The sequence below is a fragment of the Equus przewalskii genome, chromosome 28, assembly GCF_037783145.1.
Source record: "Equus przewalskii isolate Varuska chromosome 28, EquPr2, whole genome shotgun sequence".
Classification (NCBI taxonomy): Eukaryota; Metazoa; Chordata; class Mammalia; order Perissodactyla; family Equidae; genus Equus; species Equus przewalskii.
Window position 1 is genome coordinate 35,272,835 of NC_091858.1, and position 27,153 is coordinate 35,299,987.

The following is a 27,153-nucleotide window of genomic DNA, read 5'->3' on the forward strand; positions in this document are numbered from 1 at the left end:
TATTCTTCTTCCTGAAGGTCACTGACTTATTTCTCTAACCTAGACTTGATTGCTTCATATTTGGCCTAAAACTGTCTTCTGTTGTTCCTGCAGTCTCTAGTTGTCACTGCGATCAGCACATTGCACCTTTCTCACTTGTCAGCATCCCTACTGCCCTCATTTCCCAAGACCCACTCCCAGAGGGTTCTGCAGTGGGGTCTAGGACTCTTACTCAGCAGTGCTTTGGAGACTCTCTTCCGTATTCCACTCGTTCTGCTCACTGTTTTCTACATCCTGTGTCTTCCTTTCTCTTCGTTTCACCTCAAATAGCTTCCTAAGAAATGTTCGTTTTGAGGAAAACCCTTTAAGCCTCAGCATGCCTGCAGATGTCCGTGTCTGTGTCCACCAATAGATGTGCCAGCTGGGTATAAAAGCGTACATGGAAGACATTTCTCTTCAGAATTGTTAAAGCATTGTCTCAGTATTTTAAGTATATTATTGACTTCTGCTGAATGTATTATATATACATATACAGTCTATATGTAGTTTCTTTATATACATATACGTGAATATATGAGTATATATATATATATATAGAGAGAGAGAGAGACTATATAGGCAAGTGGACTTTGAAGTATGTGACTGAAGAAATTGTCCTAAGTTAGAAAAGTAATAAGTTTTCCAGACACATGTCAAAACAAAAATGAAAAAGAGAAGTTTTAAAGAAAGCAACCACAAGTGAAACATCGTTTGAGGGAAGATACTATATTCGTAATCCTCTGTGGAGAAGGATGATGCATGTCATGAGAAATCGCAACAGATGTACTTGTTCGAGATGAGCTAGGCTATAGCCCAGAGCATCCTCTGTCTGCATGATGGAGCTGGTAGGGGGCATTGACAGTCATCACCCAGGCAGGAGCTTAGGGGCCATTCTGCTGCCACATGCCTAACCAACAAAAGCCAGTTCCTCAATATATTTATAAGAATGCTCTCCACTAGAAATATAATGCACTCTATAAGTGTGAGCCAACTATGTAATTAAAATTTCCTAATAACCACATTGATAAAGTGAATGAAACAGGTAAAATTAATTTTAATAATGTATTTTATTAACTCCACATAGCCCTAAGATGACCATTTCAATACATAATCAGTCTAAAATATTAATGAAGTAGTTTGCATTTTTATTCCATACTAGTCTTCAAAACCTGGTGTATATTTTACAATTACAGCATTTGCAATGTGAAATAGCCACATTTCCAGTTCTCATTAGCCACATATGCTAGTGGGTACTATTTCACACAGCTTAGATTTAGCAAGGAAGAGAATTTTAGTATTCTTTTGTTCCTACCATACCAGTTAATGCATGCAGAGTTCTGGTACGATGAGTAGGTTTTATTTTCGCTTATGATGTAGGGTTCAATATACAAATGTAGTTTTGTAATAAGTACTGATAAGAAAATGAGTTTGAAATATACAAATCTATGTCATAGTCTGATTGGAATTCTCCCCTTTAACTTCTCAGCAGTTGCCAAAACAGATTTGAGTTGGATAGTATCAGAAAGGAGAATCTATTTTTAAAATTAGTTTAGGCAAAAGATAAGAGTAAGCTAGCTCTTCATTAAGCCAAAAAGTGTCTCAAAAGGAATCTCATTTCAGATGCTATCTTATTTTTGGACGAAATGACATCAGGGTCTAATGAATGAAGATGATGGAAAACTTTGAAGAAGATGCACATTAACTAGCGGAGTAAGCAAAGAACTGGAAACGGCTTTGTGCATGTGAGACTCAAGAAATAAGAAAAAATAAAGATGAGTAATTCTAGGCAGGACAAGAATGTGACTTAAGTCTGAGATCTAACAGTTACTTAAGTCTGAGATCTAACAGTTATGGTCTGTCTTACTATAAACACATTGGGTGCCTTTGTCAGACTTCTTCTCCATCTGTAAACTATTACCTATACTATGGAAAAATGTTTACACCGCCAGAAAGCAGCAGACGTAAGAACTGGACCCAACAGCCTGGCTCCAGAGGCCACATACCCAATTTCTACACAGTGTTATCAATAGAAAAAGCAAATATTTGAAAAGATGTTATTCTTGGTGTTAGTATGAGGATTAAATGAAATAATATATACTAAGCATCTTGCAAAGTCTTGAACATATAAAGAAGGTGAATGAAGTGCAGGGGATGTAGCATCATGTTTATAGGCTCTGCCGTGTTACCTGTGAGAAAATCCTGGTGTCAAGTCTTGTTCCCCAGTTGCGTGCTCTGGGTCTTTGATCAAACATTTTTTACTCTCTGGTTTCAATTTTCTTATCTGTGTAATAGTACCTATATCGTAGGTCTGTTGTAGGGATTAGATGACACAATCCAAACAAAATGCTTGACAAAGAACCTGACATGGTGAAATTCTATGAATATTAACTATGATAATTGCTGTTTCTAATCTCTTCTCTCCCAGTCTTGACAGCAACTTCGGGTTTCAGAACTAAGTGAATGGAGCGAAATGGCAAACAATTTGAAAGTAAATTTGTGTAAAGTACAGGATCTCAGTTCTAGCAGCTCTTAAACAGAGGGTTTTAATGCATTATTGATATTCTTTGGGAAAAAAATACTACAAGGTTGATTTATGGAGAGAAATTGAATGAACAGAGACTCAGGCAAAGGGCAGATTAAGTGGCTACTGAAGGGTTAGTTCATAGAGGAAGAGGTCATTATGTTTTACATGTCACTACTTGGACTGCAATAGTGAGACAAAAATTACATATAAATATGTATGCATGTACATATACTCATATAAGTAGCATGACAGTGTAGAAAATATAGATTTAGCAATAGTCCAGTTATAGATTATTTTTAGATTTCTTTTTCTTTAGTTGAAAGTATTTTACTAGAAGCAAATGTAGTAGTGTCAGTCATCAAATGATAGAAATTTCAACTTGGTCACTAAAACTGTAGATTTTTAAGAAAAAGATATGATAATAATAGTTAAACCTGTAGCAATTTCCAAGTGTCAGACACTCTTGTATGCTTTATGTATATTTCTGTATTTAATTTTCACCATAGCCTACAAGTTATGTATCATTGGTCCTGTCTTTGCCTAGTTTAGTTTAGATTTGTTTTGCTGAGGAATACTGGCCCTGAGCTCACATCCCCTGCCAATCTTCTTTTTCTAAGTAAGCCACCACCACAGCATGGCCACTGACGGATGAGTGTTGTAGGTCCATGCCTGGGAACCAAACCTGGGCAGCTGAAGTGGAGAACACCAAACTTAGCCACTAGACCACCGGGGCTGTACCCATTGGTCCTATTTTTTAGACAGAGAGACTCAGGCACAAAGGCTTGAAGTGACATTTCGGAGGTGGATGTGGGAGAGGTTGAATATGAACATGGGCATTTCATTCCATAGCTCTCTGTAATACCCTGCCCATTCGCTTCTAACTGATGAGAAAAATAAATATCTTCAAAAGACACTAAGTTTGAATCGAGAAAGCAATATTTGAACTTGAATTAAACAAACATTTTCTTCCTGAGAAATCTGTGCTTGAGCGCTGAAGAATCTGGAAATGGATAGACAGCATGGCTTGTCTGGAGGTGTCCTGCTTTCGTGAAAGAAGCATGTGCCTTGGTTTCCTCCTAGAGAGATGAAAGTTGCTGGGTTGAGAGTCCTCCCCTTCTCCACCTGCTGCTATGTGCCATACAGGTGAAGATGCTGGCAGACCTGCAGGCCTTTCAGAGACTATGTGCCTAGAGAGGAGAAAAATAAAGGCAGTAAGGTGCCAGGAGGGAAAAGTGACACCTGGTCTCAGAATTTTCTGTGGATGCAGGTGGTTTCAACCAAACACTGACTAAAACTGCTTCCTGTGGTCTTTGATAGAAGTGACTACCAGCAGCCTCATGGATTTTGAATGAAAAACTTCATGCATAAACTTAGCTCAAGAGAGCCTTAAGCCCAAAGAGGGCTGTTCGGCTGTAAAGTCTTTCTCATATTTTATTTTAAAGGCTAAATATTATTTGCTGGAGCGATTTCTTTACAGAGTATGTCAACCTTGGAGAAGACAAAGCAAAGTGTGGTCTATTTTCCCAGTCAAATTGTCTTTCTCCTCTGGATAAAGGCTTTCTATGGATTAAATTAATCCACACCCTTTCGCTTTCTCTCCTCGTATCTCTATACCCTTGGTAAACCCTCCACCTCATTTTTCCTCTCAGGAATTCTCACCCTGGGGCTGAAAGCTGGCTAGAGGGAAGGATGTTGCCGGTGACGGGGCTCAGTGCACCTGCAGGGGAAGGTTCTGAGCCCGGGCTAAATCATCTCAGGAGGCAGTTGAGACAATCTGCAAAATATCTGAGAGGTGATTGGCCGATCATTATTTCCTCTTTATTTTCTATTTTCAGCCAATGGAATCTTTTTAGGTAACTATGAATTAGGAAGGATGGCAACGAGGAAGGAGAGATGCCGTAAGCATTCTATTTAGACTAAATCTCTGTGGCAGATGTTGAATTACGAACTTTACACACATGATTCTATATTATCCCGTCCAAAAAAATGTCAAGGTTAATATTAACACTTAGAGTTTGTAGATGAGGGCTATAATTCTCTGAGACGTGAGGAATCATACGCAAGACTAGAAAGACAGCAGACACTTAAGCCAGTTCTCACTGCATGATGTCCACATTTCCCTCGCACTGTCTCCTTCATGGGGCGGTAGAAGGGAGGTTGTTTGCTTTTGCTTTGTTGAGAAGCATGATCTGTAAACCATTCCAAAATAAGAGCAAATGAATCATTATTGGAAACTAAGGCTGCTTACTCAATAAAGCTCTAACCTTCTTTCTTCTGTCTAAACACATGCCTTTAAGATAAATATTCACGTAAATGTGTCAAAACACAGTCACTATTATGTGATGGTTTTAAAGAATATAAAATGTGGCAGCTGTTTTGTTTCTTTTTAAGAGTTGACTGATTTTATCCACTTTAGGAGGGTTATATTTTCTTGGAAGAATGAATGATAGCAAGCAAGGATGCCACAAAATAAAAAGAAACGGTAGCAGTCTCAGTCATACTTTTAATGAAACATGCTAAATAATGTATGCCCATGTTTCATTTAGAGCTGTCTAAAGCTACAAATTTCATTAATTAATAAGTCTTACGTAGTGTGACTGGAAATGACAATATGTCACTTGTCAATTTTTTCCAAAATGTCACTCAAGGATTTTTAATTGCAGACATTCTGCTGCCGGTGATGAAGAGGAAGAGAAAGACTAGGGAAAGATGTCACTGGAGGGGAAGAGAAGCGAGAGAAGTCTTGCTTTTTATGAGTGCCTATAAGTTCTGTGGTATTTAAAACACAGATGTGTTGTTATCATTTCTGTTATGGCAGTTACACTGTAAAATGAATCTTAAATGATCTGTCATGTCAGGACGATGCAGTGCAAGGTAAGATAGAATGGGACAATCTTCATATAAGAAACCTGGCTTCAAATTAATTTTGAATGTCTGTAGACAATTTAGTTTTAAGTAATTTTCTTGCATACTGTGCAATGAACAACTCTACTGTAAATATTACCCAAATTAAAAAAAAAGAACTGTGAAAATATGTATCAACGTTAGATTATAGTAAATCTGGTCTATGTGTTTTGCATCTTGACTATGCTACAGGCTTTCCACTTAGCACATTATTTATATTATCTCACTAATTACCATCTTATAACAAGTGTAAATCATAATCATAAGTGCCAGTATGCCAGTTGTTTTCAATTTTGTGGATTAATTTACAATATTTTTCCATGATTTTTTTCCATGCTGGTACCATATTATGCTACAGAGCTGTAAAGATGGATATGTCTAGGGCCAAAATAAATACATGCCATTCACTGCGATGGGCAGTAATGGGAGTGTTTAATAGCAAAGACTTTGTCACTCAAGATTCTGCTTTATCATTTTCTAGCTGTGACATCTTGGATAAGCTATTTTCTTGCAAAGCCTACAGTTCTGAACCTGTTAAATTTGACTAATGCTACTTTTAATCTCACAGGGCTGGTTAAGATTAAATGAGATGCTCAAAGTGCTCAATACCAATAATTGCTATTATTACTGTGATCGTTATCATTGAAGAGCTGGGGTGGAGCAGGAATAGGGACCAGAGGAGCCAACTCAGCCTCTAAAGAGCTTCTCAGAGGCTCAAGTCATAGAATATGCTACATTTATATTTTCCTTTATATGATTAGCATTACATCATAAACATTTCCATTTTAACTGACATTTATTCTCAATATCCTCCTATTATACAAATTAATAGTTCTCTCTCTCCTTGTAATTGAACATAATGAGTGTTTCCAATGTTTACTTCTCCACATAATGCTATAATTAGTGTCTTTGTATATATAGCATTGCTTTGTTGCTTCTGTTTAATTATCTCCTAAGGATAGAATTCTAGGAAAGTTATTTATTCTTTGCAAACTTGCTGATCAAATTTCCATGCTGCAAGGACATTCACCATGATTACTCTCAGTTTTGATGTTAGTATTTCCTTTTAATTTGCTGAGAATTTAGTAGCATTAAAATTATGCCCCAAAGTTGCTTTAATTGTCTTTTGATCTCCAAAAGAACATGTCTGCTATTTGTGTTGGTTCAGTTATTTTTTCAAGAAACATTTATTGAGGATCTACAGGTGTGAGATACACTTATCATCAGGTCAATAAACCCTTTCTGACACAGGCCAGATTGTAAACATTTGATGATTTTTAAGCGATAGAGTCTCTGTTTGAGCTACTGTAGACAGTCATTATAGAGCAAAAGTCCCCATAGATACTACATACCAAAAAGGCACCACTGTGTTCCAGTAGAGCTCTATTTACAAAAACAGGCACAGGGCAGTATGTGGCCCATAAACTGTAGATTGCTTACATTAGTTCTAGATTCTAGGGCTACAAAGTGAACAAAAGAAGAAAAATCCCAACTCCCATGGAAATATTATTTTGAGGGGTGGACATAAGACAACAAACAAACAAATGAGTAAAAGCAAATAAATAAAATATGCCCCTTACCCAATTATAATAAGTGTTCAGAGATGCTCTCACTAATAAAGTGGCATGTGATTAAGAGCTGTGGTGAGAAGCTGCTTGGTGTGCCCAGGACTGTCCTGGTTTTAGCACCTAAATTTCTATGTCCTGGGAAACTGCTGTCTTTGTCAAAGCCAGTGTTATTTGGACCCCTAAGGGAGGTGAGAGAGTAAGCCTATGAGAATATCAAGAGAGTGGGCCCAGATCAAGGATATGGCCAGGGCTTTGTTCCTGAGACTAGAGCACACAGTGAGTGTGAGTGAATGAAGGGTGTAGCGGGCAGTATGGCAGGAGCAGATTGGATAATGGTTTCGGCTGTAGGAGAGGAGGTCAGAGAAGATGGTCATTGAAAGATCCTGGAGATCCCTGTAGACCATGATATGGACTTTAGCTTCTATTCTGAGCAATATGGGGAGATATCGGAGGGTTTTGAAAAGAGAAGCGGCATCATCTCATTTAGAATTTAAGAGGATTACTCTGGCTGCTCTATTGAGAAAATGATAGATGGTGGGAAGAGCAAAATGGGAAAACTTGTTAGGAAATCATTGCAATATTCGAGGTGAGAGATGATGTTATTTTGAGAGATGATAGCAGCAGTGGTGGTTGTGAGATGCAGTTGGATAGAGAATGCACTTTAAATAAAAGGCCAATAGGATTTTACGACACTGTGTTTGCGGGATCTGAGAGAAATAGAAGAATCATGGATGACACCATGACTTTTTGTCTAAGCCGCTGGAACAATGGAGTTGCCACTTAGTGACGTGGAGAAGACTGAGAATTTCAGATTTGGAAACAGAAAGACCAAGAGTATGAGTTTTGGGGTTAGTAAGTTTAGAATACTATTTAGACATTCATATGAACATATCATGTAGGCAGTTGGATACATAAAACTGAAATTCAGGAGAGAGATCTGGAATTGAACTGCAAATCTGAGAACTGTCAGTATACAGATGGTATTTAAATCCACGCAACTGAAGCTGGATGAGATCAAGGGAGTAAGCGTAGTAGGAAGAAATGAGATTCAAAGACTGAATCAGGCACTGCACTAAAGATTGGGAGATGAAATGAAACTAATGAGAAGACTGCAAAGAAATGGCCAATAAGATTACAGAAAGCCATGAGAGTAGTATATGAAAATGCTACTGAATAAAATAACATGTACACATTGTACCAGAGTCATTTTTACATTTTGGTACAGTCCTATACATATGTAAGATGTAATCTTTGGTGGTAAATGGGAGAAGGGGACACAGGATCACTCTATATTATTTTTGCAACTTCTTGTGAATTTGGAATTATTTCAAAATTTAAAAAAAGTTTTAAAAGTCTAGTGAAAAAGATTTTTTAAGGAAGAGGAAATGGATAACCATCAAATATAGTATGAGAACTGAGAACTGATGTTGGTTTTATTGGTGTTGCTGAATTGAGAATAGCAGTTGCAGTGGAGCAGTAAGGACAAAATCCTGACTCAAGTGGGTTCAAGTGACGACGGGAAAAAACTAAAGATTGCAATTATAGACATTTTTTGTGGTGTGTTACTGGGAAAGGGATTCTTAAAGACAAAGCTAGAGGTGGATGTGGAGTCTGGAGGTAGATGTGGAATCAGGGGTAGATTTTTTTTAAAAAAATTTGAATGAGGAAAATTGTAACATGTTTATGCTGAGGGAAATTCTCCAATAAAAAAGGAAAATGATCGTTTTGAGGAAACAGTGAGTGGTAAAGCTTTGGCTTAGAAACTCGATCAGGGATGAAAGCAGGAACACAAACATAGGTGTGAACCTAGATGGGAACATTTACAGTTCATACGGGAAGGACATTTTATGAGCAGAAGTACAGAGAGGTGATCAAATATGGTGTTGATAGATTATAAAATTTGTCTTCTGATTGCTTCTGTTTTCTTACTGAAATGGGGAAGAAAATTACCATGTAGGAGTAAGGGTGCAGTAGGTTGAGGAGGAAGAAGGTACAAAATGGTCATCCCCCCAAAAAAGGACCGAACAGATGAGGGAAATGAAGTAGGAATGCCACCATTAAAGGCCGATTGGGATGTGGCCATCAATTCAAAATTTGAAACATTGGCATATTTTTGTTTTTGTTTTCTCCAGTCATATTTACCTGCATAGGAATAAATGTGGATTTGGTCCAGATTGAATCTAAGGTATTGACAAGGGAGTTATCACAAATGCCGGAGAGTGATTTAAATGATGGCCATGAAATCTGAGGATGGCAAGGTGAGAAGTGAGGACATGAGTGGGCCGAGGGAAAGAAAATGAAAAAGCGGCAAGATTGGTGAACTGTAGGTCCTATGGGGTCAAAGAACTGTTGGAGTTAAGGTATTTGAGAAAGTGACCTGGAAATATAGAAAGTCGAGGGCTGAGAATGGGACACCTCAAATTGCAGCTATGGAAAATGATCACTTATTGGTACTGAGAAGATAAAGGGTAATAATGGGAATGAATGGCTGAGTTAGGAATTGGGTCGTTGGAAGAGAGGGAGTGAATAGACTGAGAGACCAATATCCAAAGGATTATCTAGGCCAATATTGAAATCTTCAAGAATGAAGATACATGTAGAGCTGGAGAAACTGACAGAGAGCCAGAAGTAAGAATATTCAAGGAATAATGGGGATGCCCCAGGGATCTCATAGATGACTACAAGGAATAAGGTGTTAGATTCTGAGGACAGGAGACTCGAAGCGAGGATGCTTTAGGGAGGGAAGAACAAAAGTAGGCTAGAAGTAGCAATGAGATGTGAGTAGGTGGACTTGCAGTCCTAATCTCCTAAATATTAGGAAAATATCTTATATTAAGAAAATATCTCCTAAATATTAAGAAATTGAACATTATAAGTGTGTGTGTTTGTATTATTTCTTTGCTGAATATTTTTCCGTTCAATTTTTAAAATTTAGAAGTGACTATACATCCAATTGTATACCCTGCATTTATAAATTTAACATTCTGACTCAGGAATTTACTGAAGGGCTGTTATGAATGCTTGGTAAACACATTGGATGGTCGTATGATTGGGATGCATCATACTTTATTTAATGATTTATCTGTTGTTAAACATTGAGTCGCTTTCAATTTTTCCTTATGATAAATATGGCAAAGTATGTCTTTAAATGGTGTTTTATTCTGTATTTTGAATTATGCCCTTAAGATACATTCCTAGAAACATTTATACCCAGGCAAGGCATATAATAATTTTGGAATCTAGAATAAAACTTTTTAAAAGTTTTGAAATTCCTTAGGGGAAATAGTGCACTCCAATTTCTGTTTACATTTAGAATTATTTCCTTTGCTTCCAGAAATCTGTAGATTCAAACACATTTTTATTAAAGAATCTTATCGTCTTCTAGGATTAAACTGATGGCATTCGAATTTCTTTTAGCTGTAGAATCTTTTTTTTAAATGCAAGATCTTGCGAAAACTCAGTATAGGAAACTGACTTAAAGAAATAATTGCTCCAATAGAAATTTGCTGGGGAGTCAGAGCCCACCCACTTGACTCTATTTTACTGCTTGCAACCTCTAACTCCTTCACTTGGAAGTCCTGGGAGAAAGCACAGTTTTTAAAATACTGAAGGAACTGACTCAATAGTGATATTAGTCATTTCTTTAAAAAATATTTTTTGTGTGCTCATTTTTACAGTCCAATTTAGAACCAAACTTCATTTTCTTTCTGCATTATGTGTAAAAGTAAAAAGAGAGTGAGGGAGAGGATGGAATTCTAAATAACATTTACGTAATTAGATCCCCCAATTTTTCAGCTTCCAAATAAACTTCTCTGGATATAGCAAAATTAATATTAATGTGAAATTTTTGATACATTTTGATTGCTTATGGACATCCTTGGATTAAAAGGATTATATTAATATAACTTATATGATTTAAACATTGGCCAGAATTATTTAGTTTATTTTAATGGTTACTTATTTAGTATATTTTACTTTTTGTATAGATTTCTAAGTTTACATCAGACAGTTAACTATGGAATTTGAAATGATGCTTCCAGTTGCCAGGAAGCTTGCTCATAATCTCCTTCTGTTAACATTTTGCTTTGATGGTTTTGCTTTCTATGCTGGCCTCGACATTCTCTCTTCTTGAAATTACCCTGCTATTCTGCTGAGTTTAAAAAGAAAATTCCTGGACTTGTGGCTTGGCTACTTGCTGAAAACAAGCAAAGCAAAACAAACCTGCCAACGCAGTCCCTCAGGGATTCCAACAATGATAAAACTTTCTTCTTGGCAATTAATTTTTGTCTGAGATATTGCTCTGCTTAGAGGCTTCCTGCGGTTTTTATAGAATATTCTTCTTTTAAACCTCATATTTGAAAAAGCCACATATTTCTATAATGGAATTAACTTATTTCCTACTTCTGCTCTTAGAAATGGGGTAATTTGATGCCATGCATACCCTAGAGACATATTTTGCTATGGTCCCATCACTCATACTAAGGATAGCTGAATGGAGGCTCATTGTAATTGATGCAACCACAGGAAATGCTGGAGTGACTCACTCAGTGAGAAAAAAGAAAGAAAGTTTACTGAGTTTCAGGCTGCTTTTCAGGAGCATGGGACATCAGTGCAAAGACAAGCTCATAAAGCTTACGCTCCAGTGCTTTGCACCTAGCGAAGTGCTACCAAGTAAAACAAGACAGGAGGAGAAGACAGGGACTGATCCAAAGCAGATGCTAGCTTATATATGGTGGTCAGAGAAGGTGGACCCAGGAAGGGGCCTTGTGGAGAAAACTGAAGGCAGTAGGGGAGACATATCTCTGGCAGGACGATGAGTGCAAATGCCCTGGGGCAGGAACGTACCTGGCTCTGGTCCCAAAGAGCAATGTAGCCAGAAGGGAATAAGGAAAATTTAGGGTGGGAAGAGAGGAGAAGGTGTGGGGTTGGGGAGGGCATGAGGAATGGGAGGGAGTGGATCAGATCATATAGCTTCTCAGGTGGTTGTAAGCTTCGATTTTACTCTGAGTGATGATACTGGAAGTTTAACAGCTTTGAACAGAAAATTTTAAAATTCAGGTTAAATTTTAAAAGGATCAATCTGGCTGCTTTGAGTGGGACAGATTATAGAGAAAGAATGGAAGCAGGAAGATCGGTTAGTTTAAATACTACTGTGTGTGTGTGCCCTTGTGTGTGTGTGTGGTGTGTTTGTGCATGTGTATATGTGTGTAAACAGTATTAAGAGATGATTCCAAATGTCTGTGGCCATAATTTTTCTAAATCTGACTAGTAATTTCTAGTTTTTAAACTCCTGTATGTAGTTTTCCATAAAGCCTATATTTTTAGTATTTTATTTATGAATAAGAAGAAATAAAATGTTAAAGTCTTAAATTACTATGTTTCTGCATTGTTACTAGTTTTTAGATAATGGACGAAGCCTGTCTCATGAAAACACATCTCAGAAATTATAAATATATTACTTTGAAAATTCAATCTATCATATAAAAACTTCAGTTACATCTGTCAAACACATTTTCCATCAAAACATTAATCCTAGGGTTGGAGATGTGTTAAATAAATCTTTTATATCTATACTGACTTATAGGTTTTTCTAAAGAGATAAAATATTTTAGTTTTGAAAATTGAATGACTGTTTCCTAATTAAGTTCATTTACCTAGCCTTATCCTTTATCAAAAAACTGTATAATGTGCACCAAAAATGAGACCATTTAAAAATACTATTACAGTAACACTTTTTCTTTTAAATTACTTTACATAAAGAGATCGTTTAAGGAAAATACTATGTATGTTCTGCCTATGTTTTCGTAAATTTAAATAAGTCAAATATCTAATAATAAATTATTAATCTTGACTCAAAGAAAGAATACTACTAGCATTTTAATATGGTTTTAATTCCTTCTGTTTAAAAGGCTCTATATGATGCCACTGAAAAGGATGGGGAAAAGCACTTATTAAATTCATCTAAGTAAGTGGTTCTCAAGCAGGAACGATGTTGACATCTAAAAAACATTAGTCAATGTCTGGAGATGTTTTTGGCTGTCACCATTGGGGAACATTTTTGCAATTAGTGGGCAGAGGCTAGGATGCTGCTAAACTGTCTACATGGGACAGGACAGCCTCCCAGAACGAAGAATTGTGTGGCCCCAAATGCCAATGGTGCTGATGTTGGGAAGGCATGGTCTCAGTGTCATCTGTTAGTCATAATTTTAAAAAAGGAAATTGCATTCTCCATGTTGATCTTTATTATAGGAGCTACCTATAATAATGCGATATAGGGATCTCCAAGAAAAAGCAGAATCTTTATTCATGTACATTTCCCGAGTAGATGACTGAAAGTGAGGTATGAGTGAATAGTTTGTAATTATGACTCTCTCAGATTTTCACATTTTTCCCTTGGAACTGGTGATGCATTTAAAAAGCAGCATAGGGATATATGATACTGTGTATTTATATTTTCTTGGAGCTTTTAGATTGAGAAATTTTTATCTCTGAACTGTCTCTACTGCTATACTAGTCTTACTATTAAAAACAACAACAAAAACAAAATCAACCAACACATATTGGGCTACAATAGCAGCTATGTATCATGCTGTGAAGATAAAGTGAGGTAATTCACTTTCTTGGCCAAACGCTGAGGCTGTAGAAAAGCTGTAGCTTCTCTCTTAGGCTCCATCAAGACACTAGCAGTTGCTTTAGTAAAGTTCAGTTTTCTTCAATATATTTTTACTGAGCACTTTTTGAATAATATATTGTGAGATACGAAATAAATAAAATGCAGTATGTGATTTTGAGATTTTGAGAAATATAAAGAGATTTATTAGAAGGAATGGGCTAATGCAATTATAGAGGCTAGGTCTCAAGATTTGTAGCGCAGGCTGGAGACCCGGGACAGCCTATGGTGTGAGCTCTAGTCCAAATCCAAGAATGAAGGCAGGAGAAGACTGATGTTCCAGCTCAAAGGCGTGCAGAGACAGCAAATTCTCCTTTACTCAGCATTTTTGTTCTATTCAGGCCTTCAACGGATTGGATGAGACCCACCTTCACTGGGTAGGGTAACCTGCTTTACTCCATCTATAGATTCACATGCTAATCTTACCTAAAAACACTCTTACCTACACACTCAAAATAGTGACTGACCACATATCTGGGCACTCTGTTTCCCAGTCAAGTTGACACATAAAGTTAACGATCACACCTATACTTTCCTAGTTTAGGTACCCCAAGATTAGACTCTGTGATCCAGACTTCACAGTGCAATCCATTTATCGGGGAGGTAATTCAGGAAGTATGAGATAGTGAGAAAGTAAGGCAGGAAAGTGAAGAATGCCAAAAAAGTGCATATGAGTAGTGTTAGTCCTGTGGGAAATTGGTACTAAATCTCCCTGGGGCTTATCTGATACTCCAAAATTTTCCCACCAAGAGGAGAGAAGCTGGGATATTTGTTAACCATATCCCATCCCTCCTTAGTTATGGGTGGCTCCTGAGTGCATTAACTCCCAAGCACTTCTGGCATACCCTATTGCTGGCAGAACATACTTCTGATGCTAGATAAAGGTTTCAGGGGGAAACAGAGGCATTTGCATATACTACAACCGACGTGACATCAGGAGTGAGATGAAGAGATATGAGTGAGGCAGCAACTCTGTCTGCACCCATGGATATGTATCCCCAATTAGCATACCCATGCCTATAGTATACATTCATTTAATCACTGCCAATTGCATACTATTTACTGGGACTTAAGTGTCTCTTTGGGTATAATAAGTGACATTCATTCATCTTTTCAAATATGAATAGATGTATAATATGTACTAGGAGCTATCCTTGGTGTTGATAGGTGGTAAGGAAGACAAAGCCCCTGGATCTTACAGAATGATAGAGTATACAGACTTAAAAGAAGTCATTTCACTGTACCAAAGTTTCGTCATATGGGAGTGAACATTAATGCTTCATTAAATTCTAAAATAGTAACATTCCTGGATTCTCCAGATAGCGAAAGAAATATGCATAGTGATACAATCCATGATAAGTAGCCATGAATTGTTGCCAATACTATTCTACACTTCATTTTATGGAAATCAAATATTGTGCCATCCCCATGTGAACATGTAGATTATAAAGACAAATACTTTAGCTATTGTTTTATCCTCTCTTGTTTCATCCATGGGCTTAAGACAAAGAGAAGCATCAGTTCTAAACAGACTTAATAGGCCAGGAGCAATGGCTTTCCTTTTTACATTTTTGTTAACTCCCTAGTCAAAATCCTGTTCCCAGTATTTTGACAACCAGCTATTGTTCATGGGGCTCACTGAATTAAGAGATAGTACCTGTGCTGATGGTCCAGTTTCTAACTTAAAAATTATGGAACTGGTAACTGACAATTTAACGCTGTTTATTATAATGTTAATATTTGCTTGGATGTAATAACTTGCTTTCAAATATTTAGGTGAAATAATTCAAATAAAGGAAGCCTGGTAGTTTTACTACTGTTTGAACCAGGAGTAAGGCAGCATATATGATATCAGCATGAGCTACCCCTGTCCTCTAAATTAGGCATGGATTTATGACTTTGGAAGCCCATTAATTCCATTTAGAAGGTTCTCATGTTAGCAACAACAAAAAAAGCCAAGTAAGAAAATCATCAATCAATGAGTCTATTCATTGAGAAAGGCAAGTGTCTCATTACATGATTTAGAGCCAAAAATATTGTCTTCATTGTCCTCTACCATCACATTGGGCCAACACCTTAGAAAGTACTTCGTGTGTATGTAACTGGTAGTAGAGAGCAAGTACCATCAGACCACACGTCTGTTTAAGGATCCAGACGTGCCCTGCATTTCGTTTTCTACAATTACCATGAATGCCTACAGGTTTGAAACTTGGAAGGCTAATCAACTTAATATTGTGAACAACATAATTACATAGATTTTATTGAAACCTAGAATAGATTGTAAAATGCTACCCTATGGAAAGAAGGACAATCTCAAATATATTTTGCTTATGGTAGCAGTGGCTACATTGTAATCACGTGTTGCTATAAAAACTACTGCATTTTTCTCTCTTCGACTTTATAAAATATGACACAAAAATCCAGATATGTAACAGATAGATGGTGCAATCATTTTTCCTACTACAAAATAGACTTCTCCTTCTAGAAAGATATATGGAAGAATTTATTTTAAAACAACAATAACAGCATTCCTGGTATATTTTAAATATGTGCTTTATTGATATTTGACAGATAAATGGTTTCTCAGGAACACATTCATTCTGCAAAGTTCTATATATACAATGATTAAGCATCACAACTTTCATTCGTTCATCTCGGGATTTTTTTAGTTGTTAAACTATTGATAAACATTAAAGAATTTCTTTAAATTGCTCATATTTTATTACTATAATGCCTCAATTATTTTAAATATTCCACACTTCTTTCAATATTTATTCTTAAAGTCTAAATATTATATGTTCATATATATCTTAATATAGTTTAAACTCTTTTGCTTTTTCACAAAGCAGGTCATACTTTTTTTTTTTTTAAGATTTGTTTTTTCCTTTTTCTCCCCAAAGCCCCCCAGTACATAGTTGTAGATTCCCAGTTGTGGGTCCTTCCCGCTGTGGCATGTGGGACGCTGCCCCAGCATGGCTGGATGAGTGGTGCCATGTCCCCACCCAGGATTCGAACAGAGGAAACACCAGGCCGCCTGCAGCGGAGTGCGTGAACTTAACCACTCAGCCACGGGGCGGGCCCAAGAAGTCATACTTTTTAAACGTTTTGCAATAGAGTGTTTATACTGATAGATTTTAATGCTAATTAATTGATTGTGTTGATATTTCATGACTTTCTTAACATTTCCTGGGGGCATTATTTTTGGTAAGCAGCTAGAACCCCATTTTTGACAACTGTGAAATGGGGACAGTAATGATAATTTTCTCAAACATTTTTGAAATGGTTCAATAAAATGATCCACATAAAGGAATTAGTGCAAAATACAAGAACTTAAAATGTACTCAATAAATATTAGACCCCAAATTGGGTAACATGCCAAAGGATATGAGCACTTTTAGTATCCCTCATATATATTGTCAAATTGCTCAAAGTTTCATATCAGTATACACTGATACCAGGAGCGTAGAGTTGGGTCACTTTGCCCTTTGGCTATTTTCCATTATATTTTATGCATTTAATTTTAATTTTAGTTTTAATTTCAACATCTATGATAACAAGACAGGTTAAACTCTTGCCTGTGTTTCTTTCTTTATTCATTCTGAAATTCATTCTTGTTTAAATTTTCATTTATAAGCTTTTTTCCATGAATATCTTTGTGTATTGTTCTTAAAAATATATATCAAGTAAGTATAGATAATCTCTCATTGCTATGTCATTGCAAATTTTTTTCATTGTGTTGTTTTTAATTTGAATTTGAATTTTATATATTTATTTTGAAAAATATTTTTTATAGGCAGATTGATTTATTGTAATGTTTCTTTTGCATCAATAACATTCATCCTTTCTGTTTAGTTGAGATAATTCATTATTTGAGATAGTATAGTCTATTTTATCCTGCTAATCTACCCATTATTTTATTCTTTCAAACATTTTAATTGATGTAATATGCATTTTGTATTAGGCTATTTCTAAATTAGTTTGTTTCAAATTTCTGTTTCTATTCCAAAACACTTCATTAATACTATTCTCCCATAATTTATGATGTTAATTTTATCATATATTGGATCTTTCTGTGCATTTGGTCTTTATAACACCCTAAAGTAGGAAGACAGAGGCTTACATTTCTACTCAGCAAAACTTTTATTGTTTTGTGGTATGTTACAGGAGTGCAGTTTACTATTTTTAGCAGCCGAACTGGGAGATACGTTCATAACTAATATGATTTCCACATTTAATTAATTAACTAATTAAAATTAAATAATGTTTTCCAAGGCCAAATGTGTGCTCAGAAATGTTTACTCTGTTGCTTTAACTTTGTAATTGATCTACTTGGAGATTTTCATATTTCTAAAAATTAAATTTATTTTTAAAACCATTTGTCAATATAAAATGGTAGTTACGTCTCCCTTTCTCAAATGCTATTATGTGTATAGATGTGTAATATGTTAATCACATTCTCTTATATAAATAGAGAAGAAAATAGAGTTAAATGTACTATAGGAAAATATTTGAAGCACCGTTGTAATTGCTTTCAAGCACACACACACATTTTACCTCACTCTGTACTAAAGACAGTTTCTGTGATTTGTTTTTTCTTTTTTAAAATTATTACGTATTTATTTTTTGGAGGAAGATTAGCCCTGAGCCAACATCTGCCACCAATCCTCCTCTTTTCACTGAGGAAGATTGGCCCTGAGCTAACATCCATGCCCATCTTCCTCTACTTTATGTTGGGACGCCTGCCACAGCATGGCTTGACAAGCTGTGCATAGGTCCACACCTAGGATCCTAACCAGTGAACCCTGGGCCACTGAAACATAGCACACAAACTCAACTGCTACACAGTTGGGTGGGCCCCTAAGTTTTTTATGCAATGAGTGGCATGAAGTATTTTTTTTGTTTTGTAGGCTTAATACTCAAAGCAGGTATCAATCAGATTATCCTAATAGTATCCTGTAGCAGTTTGTGTGAAATGCTGCATTAAGAATTATAGGGAATTGAGCACAGGGCATGAAGGAGAGCACTTATATGACGATGGACAAGTAATAATGTACAACTGAAATCTCACAATGTTGTAAACTATTATGAACTCAATAACAAATTATAATACACCCTGCATAATTCTAACTGTAACTTATCTTAAAGTGTTCTGTGGGCATTAAAATATCTACCAGAGAAAAAACAATGGGGATTGCAGGTTTGGGAAAAATAGGTTATTCCTCTCTGTCAACTTCTTTTATTTTCCTTTTCTATTCCTTTCTGTCTCTCTTATATCACCTACTCCTAACCCTAACAAAGTTTCCATAAAATTGTGCCGCTTGCCCATGCCTGTAATGGCCACTCCAGTTTTCTCTAGAGTTAGTGAGCTCAGTCCTCACTGTCTGGCCCAGTGAAGTGGGTCCTCCATGATCTGCTCAGGTCATCAACTGAAGTCCTACGAAAATCTGGAAACCTAGTGGCTTATCTCTTAGATTCATTGCATTCACAAATGAAATGTAGAAGTGACTTTGGGGTTATTCAGGTCAACCAGTCTCATCTTAAAGAGAAGGAAGATGTAACACTGAGAGTTAGGGTCATTTATTATGCTGCAATCAGCTGGTGGGCACCAACACAGCTCTATCAACTGTTAAAATATTAAAATATCCCTATGCCAGTTAATAGATGTCCACTTCCGGGAGTCCCTGGGAGAACCCATTCTCCCCAGCTCCCTAGACACCCTGTGCAGGTCATCAGACCTTTCAGCAGTTGAGCAACTGGAGATATAAAGGCTGAAGGACAGGGACTCCAGGGCCCCGCTCGAAAACTGCAGCGGACATCGCTTGTTGATGTTTGGTGCCTGTTCATGCTCTTGTCAGAGAGGTTTAACATCACCCGTGTTTGGTCAAGGTTGCTGAGGTATTTTTACAGAAGAACCCAATATGCTTCTTATTCTATTTATTCTTAATTCTGTTTTCCTACTATATTACCCCCATAAATATTACATGTTTCAAAGACTCTTAAATCTTGCATAAAACTTCAGTGCGTAGATAACCATTTCAAAAATCCAGAATGATATAATATCAGTTTTTTACCCTCCAGTACTCTGGAAGGGGGGCTGTTTGCCAATAAGTTGAATTACAGAGTATTTATGCAATCTCGGCTGTCAGACTTAAATTAATATGTTTAATTTAATCACCCAACCATGGCGTTGGATTTGATAACTTTTCTTAAGTCCACTCATCTGTGACATTTTATTTTTTCCTACAAAAAAAGCACCGAGCTCATTTGTTTTGCATCTGCTCTTATATTGAGATGACTTAACTTTTGTACAATATAATAAAATTACAGAAACAAAATCTACGTATTAGAATTACATTATGTGTGTTGATGTCATACGTATATGTTCATATATGAAGACCTATATTATTATAGAGGTATATTATATGTATGTGTGTGACATGTTTATAAACACAGTTATTTGGTCAATAGCCAATGTAAACATCTGTCCCAAATGATTTTGTCTAGTCGCACAAGCTGCTAAAGGCAATTTCCCCATCTTGGTAACAGGCTGACGATATACCACTCAGATTACAATGTCAACATCCAAAATTGTTAAATATACTCTTTGAATAGGAATTAACTGATAGGAGAAAGATAAGGAGGGAGGGAGGGAAGAAGAAAGGAAGGGAAAAAGAAATGGTATCTACAGACATGTCTTAAAACATTTTATAAATACTTATCTACCCTGCATACATAGTTTACTGTGTATATAAGATTTTGTGATAGATGATGACATAAATTCAATGACAACTATTTTTTACTGTGGAAAACTTGACAAAGTCTATTTCTCTGCAAACCAATATTTATTACAATGCTAATTTATATCTTAAATGTGTTTTATCTTTACTGACCTTTCACTTGCCACTTTCCAAGACATTGCATTTTAAATTTTCATGCAATACTTCCTACCGGGAACCTTTTTATGAATCAATGTGTCTCTGTTTTGATGTTAGTCAAGAACTTATCTGAAAGTCAGCACCAAAAACACATTCCAAATTCTATAGACAGGAGAGATTAGAGTGACTACTTCTTTAAAGGGCTCTGCATTTTCAGAGCTGGGCGTCAGTGTATTAAGAAAAGATGGTCACATTCTTCTAAGTCTCAAAATGTTACTGACTTATCTCCATCTTCCAAAATTCAGAGAATATCTTTGAAAATATCGTTAAGCTGTCTATGAATCTCAGGTGTATGGCAACTACACTTTCCATACTTTAGAAAAGCCACAGTTTCACTCTTTTCTATAGTAGCAATTCAGTTAATGATGTGATATAATTGTTATACTTTTTAAGCCTTTCCAAAGGACTAAATTAACAAATCAGAAGAAATCCTTTGTCAGGTTGAGTGTCTCAATTTTAGGTTAGGAAATATTTGTCATCGATTAAGAGTGACACTTTGTAGATGTACTTGTGTATGAGACCATCCTGAAAAAACATTTTTCTGTACTTTCTGTCCCTTCCAGCGGAGGGAGCCTGTGGAGGGACCTTACGGGGAACCAGCAGCACCATCTCCAGCCCTCATTTCCCCTCAGAATATGAAAACAGTGCTGACTGTACGTGGACCATTCTTGCTGAGCCTGGGGACACCATTGCGTTAGTCTTCACTGACTTTCAACTGGAAGAAGGATATGATTTCTTAGAGATCAGTGGGACAGAGGCACCATCCATATGGTAAGTGCTGGCTAAGAAATGTGTTTACCTGATTTCCCACAATAGCCTTTATAAAATTGCTTTCATTGGACATTTATTGGCAAACATGAGTGCTCTTTCTTTCCATTGCTATTTTGGCTACTGAAAAGTTTTCAAAGTCTCTAAGATGTTTTTGTGCTGGAATCTGGAGGTAGAGAAGTTATCTGTGCCCTGGTCACTGGAACTTACCATGCCCTCATTTTGGACTCTCATAAAGCAACACAGAAGATGGCAGCCAAGTGAGCTAAGTTAGTTTTGATCTGGTCTGGAGTTGATTTAATGTAAACAGATATTGTTAGACTAGGGACATTTTAATGTCATGTTACCAATCATCATTTATGTATGCTACTGCAAATACATGATTGCATATTCTTTTTTCATCCCTGAAGATGCTTCACCAAATCATATGACAACCTTTGAGGGGCACAGGAAAATTATAATTTATTAATCCAACCTACGTAGAAAGTCAGTCCATCCACTGACTTTCAGTTCTCTGGTGTGTGTGCTAGTGGAGCCAGAAGAAAATCAGATCTAATTACTTATAGTTGATTTAGGTTTATGGTGTTGATTGCAAGAGCAGCTTTAGTTGTGTCCATAAGTGTGATTAAAAAGGGAGAATCCAAAGCATAGATGTTTAAAGACTTGAAGTATACCTTGAATTAAATCATTTGCTATGGATTGAATTTTTTTTAATATTTCACTTCTTAGAATTTAAATACTGCACCAGTTATCTACTTCAGAACCTGAACTATAAGCAAATTATAATATATGTATATTCAGATTAAGGTGGAACACAAAGGAAATGCTGGCCGTTGGCGCGTTGGTAGAGGAGAATATGAAATGAAGGATTGTGAATATTTCTATAGCATTAAATTCACATTTTAGTACAAAGACTGAAGGATAAAAATATCAAGGCTGAACGTGTCATAAATTAGACTACCTGTGTTAAACCAACTATTGAAATTGAATTTTATTTTATTTTCCAAAACTCAAAAAGAGGATTGATATTAATGGATAAATTATTTCCTATCATTAGTTTTATTATGCTTGTGTTAAATGTTACTTCAACTAAGAGAAAAATAACTACTGTCTCTATGATCTTCCTTTTAAATTTTATTTATCTTGGACAACAATTTGAGATAGAGCAAACTTACCCATTGCTTATTTTATGTTATACAATTTTAACTTTAAACACTCAGAGAACGTGTTGATATTGTTATCGATTTCACTTTTTGTAGCATCAGAGTTAGTGGTGACAAATACTGAACTGAAAGCTGGATGTCCTAGACTCTGCTCCGAGTTCTGTCACCAACAATCCTTGTGACCTCGGACAAATTGTCTACCTGTTTATATAAACAAATTTAAAAATGGGATGTAGTAAATGAACTTTTAAGTTAATTCATTAAACATCTATTGAGTACCTATTCTCTGTCAATCACTCTAGGAGATTCAGTGATGCAACACTCTCCTAGCATTAAAATTACATGATTTTGGTTTTCAGAAAATCATTGCAATACAAAATATATGGTGACTGATTCTCAGAAATTGTATGAATGGTAGTAAAGGCCTTATTTATGAGTGATTCTAGAGATAATGGGCATTGACTGGTCACCTTGCTGGTAAGATGTCAGGTTCAGAGAGAAAGAAAAGTGAGGCATATTTGACAATGATTTTAGAATCCACAATCAGGACAGCTTTTGCCAAACGAACTTACTTTATGTAGGAAAGAACTTTAAGATGCAGATGTCTATATTAAATTCCAAAACAAAAAGAGGGGACGCAAAACAGAGATGCCAAACAAAATGAGACACAACCTGCTAAAGGACTTGTGGATCGTACACACTAACCGTGATTTACTACTGAGTAAGCAAAAGCTCCTTCATTTCACTTATTTTCATTAAAGATGAAAGCAAGAGTTAGAAGATGTTGCTTAACTTAGTTTTCCCCATTTCTTCTTTTCTTCTTCATCTTCATTTCCCTTGTATCCTCTCCTCCTCTCTGCTTCATCTTTATTTGTACTTTCCCCTGACACATGCCCCAGACTACTTTAACATCAGACTCAGAAAAGTGTGTGTGGAGGAGTCATGAGTGTGCTAAAATTGTGTTCTGTCTGAAATGTCGAGCGAGGCCACTGCAACCTATGGGGCCTGAGAGCAACAATTCACAATCATTGTCATGGAGAAAATATCAGCATGGCAGCCAGAGAATTTCCCCTGTCTTCCTGGTGTCTGGATTCAGGCTGGAAGACTCTTTCCAGCTCTCTGAAATTTATCTAGATATTCACCAAGGCACCAAGATCGATGATCTGGGAACAAATTGGCAAAAACTGGGTAGTTGTTGGAAAAGTTCTTGGTCGGAACTTTGTGCCAGTATGTCCTCTGGTCTGATGAAGTGGGCTGCCCTGTGGGCTCAACATGCTTTCTCTGGATAGCCATCATTAGACAGAGTTGTGTTCATAATTATATTCGTATGATTATTTGTATGGTCCTACTGGCTTGGCACAGAAGCCCTGTGGGGCAGTTATTAGTATTATCTACCATTCATTGATGAGGAGGCTGGGAAGCACTGAGGATAAGAGATGGCTGAGCTGAGAAAGCACGTGGCAGAGCTGGAACTCGACTGAAATGCTCAGACTCCAAACTACGTTTTCTTTTCACTATATTCCCATCCCTGCAGCAGGACAATCCGGGTCTGAGCTTAATGCCCTGTCTGGAAGTCACCTTTCTCTGTTGCTTGGCTGCAGGTTGGAGCACTGTGGTGATGACCACAGGGGAGATGGGACCACTGAAGAGCAGTTTTGAGTTCACGTTGCATCCGTAGAGAGTCAGGGAAGACAGAGGGTTTTTCGGATGACATGTAGTATTTATCATAATTATGAAAAGAAATATCTTGACATGGTGGTAGGACCACTTTTAAATGGACTCCCATCTTTCAAATACTCTTCTGTGGAGGCTGAAAAGGAAAAGATGAATTTCCTACATAGCTATCGAAACATACTGGGGCACATTTACAATACAAAACAGAATCACTTGAAGTACCCTTTCTAGATTTATACAAATGCAAAATATGGCTTATCTTAAAAAGACTATTATTTCATGGTAATTTTAGAGTGACAGTCTCTGAAATGTTTAGCGGTCCAAATTGGTATATTTAAAAGATTCACCCATCCCTGAGTTGCAAGAAAAATACTAAGTAGCAGTGTGGGTGGATATGCCCTCCTCTCAAGAACAAGGTTATGCAGCACAGAGAGTTGGACAATGTTAATGGCTGCGAGTAGAGAGACTGCACAAACACATAATTTTCCAATAATCTATTTTTAAAAGACAGAATATACAAGCAAGGGCACTCTAAGAAGAAGCTACTTGGAAAATTGTTAAGAACAATAATAGGATTAGCCTTATTTTCATTTAATTTGGAGTGAAATTACCAACTCAGCCATGTTTTATGTAAGGGTTGCCATGGCTACACTGGAGGCAGTCTAAATGTGGTGAATGATGTCATGTGCCAAAATTATCCGTATATTAAACATGGCGGGGGAGTTGCCATTTAAACCTAATCGACTATATGGACATCAGAAGAGGCTGATTTGTTTTTCCTGGTCAGACTCTAATTTTATACAGGTTGGCTTCCTATCCATACCCTACTTTAACAGAGAGCTGCCATTTCTAGTTCTCTTTGCAATGTGCTCTAGTGATTTTGATTTTTCTTGCAATTAAAAACATGGTGAGCAGTGAAGCTAGCCAAGCATTCTTTCTCTCTGATTTGATGGTGTAGCATATAACTCATAACTCTGGAAATATTAAGGAGAAAGAGAATTGATTTTATTTCAGAGTTAACCTGCTATGCTTTCTAAATTAAGATATGGTGGTTAAAGGGATTAGGGATATATAGTCTTGACAGTAAACAATTAAGGGAGCATTTGCTATCTTTCAAATTTGCCATCATACAATGAGAATAATTTATCCATCCCTTTCTGTGACAGAGAGTAGGTGTAGGATGGAGAAGGAAAGGAAACAGAGAAGAACAAATGCATTTGTGTGTATCCCAAAACACATTTATATGCATCAGTTCCTTAAAAACCTTTCGTGACTGAGCCAGGGCCATCAGAATAAAGCTCAGTGCCTGAGCATTCCATTCAAGGCCTTCCACAGCGTGGCCCAACCTGCTCTCAATATTGGCCTTCTCCCCTCTCTTGCAAGCATCCTTCAGTTCTGCCACCCCAAAAATATGCCTTTCATCTCGGTAGCTCATATTTGCATCCCTCATACATTTGTTCAGGTACATGCGTCCTCTCCCACGTGGAAATCTCACATTGCCTGACTTAACTGACATTAAATTAACGCGGTCCTTATGGTGACATACAGATGGCAGAACACTTAAAGAAGTCATACAAGTGGAACAAACTGTTTGTATAATCTCCCTCTCTGGGAAACTTTGGTGATAATAAATGCAATGCTTCTTGGCTGATTTGGATTAGACCTGGCTTCTTATATCAAGAGAAAATCTGTTGCTTTACGATTTTTTCAAAGCTTAAGTTCAGTGATTCACTAACCAGCGTAACACTACCCTTGTCCATCTGGATTGTGCAAGATGACACTGGAGGGGACAAAATAAGTTTTGTGACTGCACTTCATTTTCTTCTCATTAACCAGGCACAATTTCACTCTTTGAGTCAACCTAATCAGTGACTTGCTGAAGCCAAAACAAAACTTCAAAGAAACTGGAGAAGCTGAGTGAGTTTCAAAGAACCCTTGAAGGGTCAATTAACACCTACAATGTTTATCCAACTTGTCACTTAATTGAGAGTTGACTTGGTAATTCCTAATGAGGAAGGATTATAGAGGCATACTTGGAATAAGGGCTCCTTGAAATCAATCCTTCTGTTCACCTGCCCAAGGTCAAAGACAGGAACACCTTCTCCTGCCTCCTCATATTATCTTTTAACTATTCATTTTGAAATCATTTTCCATAGAATTTGCAAAATGAGCTCAGAGAGTTGCTGTATATCCTGAATCCAGCTTCCCCTAAGGTCAACATCTTATACAATCAGAGTATAATTATGAAAACCAAGAAATTAACACTGATAAAGGTGACTGACTAATTCACAGACATGATTTAAATTTTTCCAGCTGTCCTGCTGATGTCCCTTTTCTGCTCAGGAGTCACTCCAGGGAATTACATGGCATTGAACTAAGTGTCTTTAGCCTCTTCCAACCTGTGACTGTTTTCAATCTCCCTTTGCTTGCGTGACCTTCACCTCCGTCCTGTCAACAATTCAGTGTGGTTGCACTGGTTTAGAAAGACAATGGCAACATTCAGGAATATGCAGACCACATAGCAATTCCCCATAACAATGGAGTGAAATAACTGGGTTTCTTTTTCTCCTGTTTTCCGTTTTTAATTTAAATTTAGTATAAATATTACACAAATCTATTGTAATGAATGCACATCAACATTTTTATGGAAGCTAGCATAAGGTAATAAGAAAAAATATCGTTTGTGTGTATGTGTGTGTATATATAGAGAGAGATTTCCGTGTATTATGTTTGGGTATATATATATGAATTTCTGCTTTTCTTGAACCTCTCCACACTAGTTAGAGGTCTAAGGCCATAACTAACAAGACATTATTGTATTGCTTTCCTAAACCCCTCTTTTAATCAAAATAGTTTTCTCTAAAAATTTCTTTGAATAATGTATTTTTCTAAAATATCTATACCGAATAATAATATTCACTGTTTACTA

The 27,153-nt window shown here is 36.6% G+C and overlaps 1 protein-coding gene across 2 annotated transcripts in view; it reads left to right on the plus strand.

Moving 5' to 3' along the window:
• The window catches only part of CSMD1 (CUB and Sushi multiple domains 1), a 1,831,060-nt gene that overhangs the window by 875,349 nt on the left and 928,558 nt on the right, over positions 1–27,153 (plus strand). For both annotated transcript variants that reach the window (XM_070598372.1, XM_070598373.1), the window contains exon 5: positions 21,183–21,390. In XM_070598372.1, the coding sequence (XP_070454473.1) occupies positions 21,183–21,390 (208 nt within the window). The remainder of the gene's footprint in view (positions 1–21,182; positions 21,391–27,153) is intronic.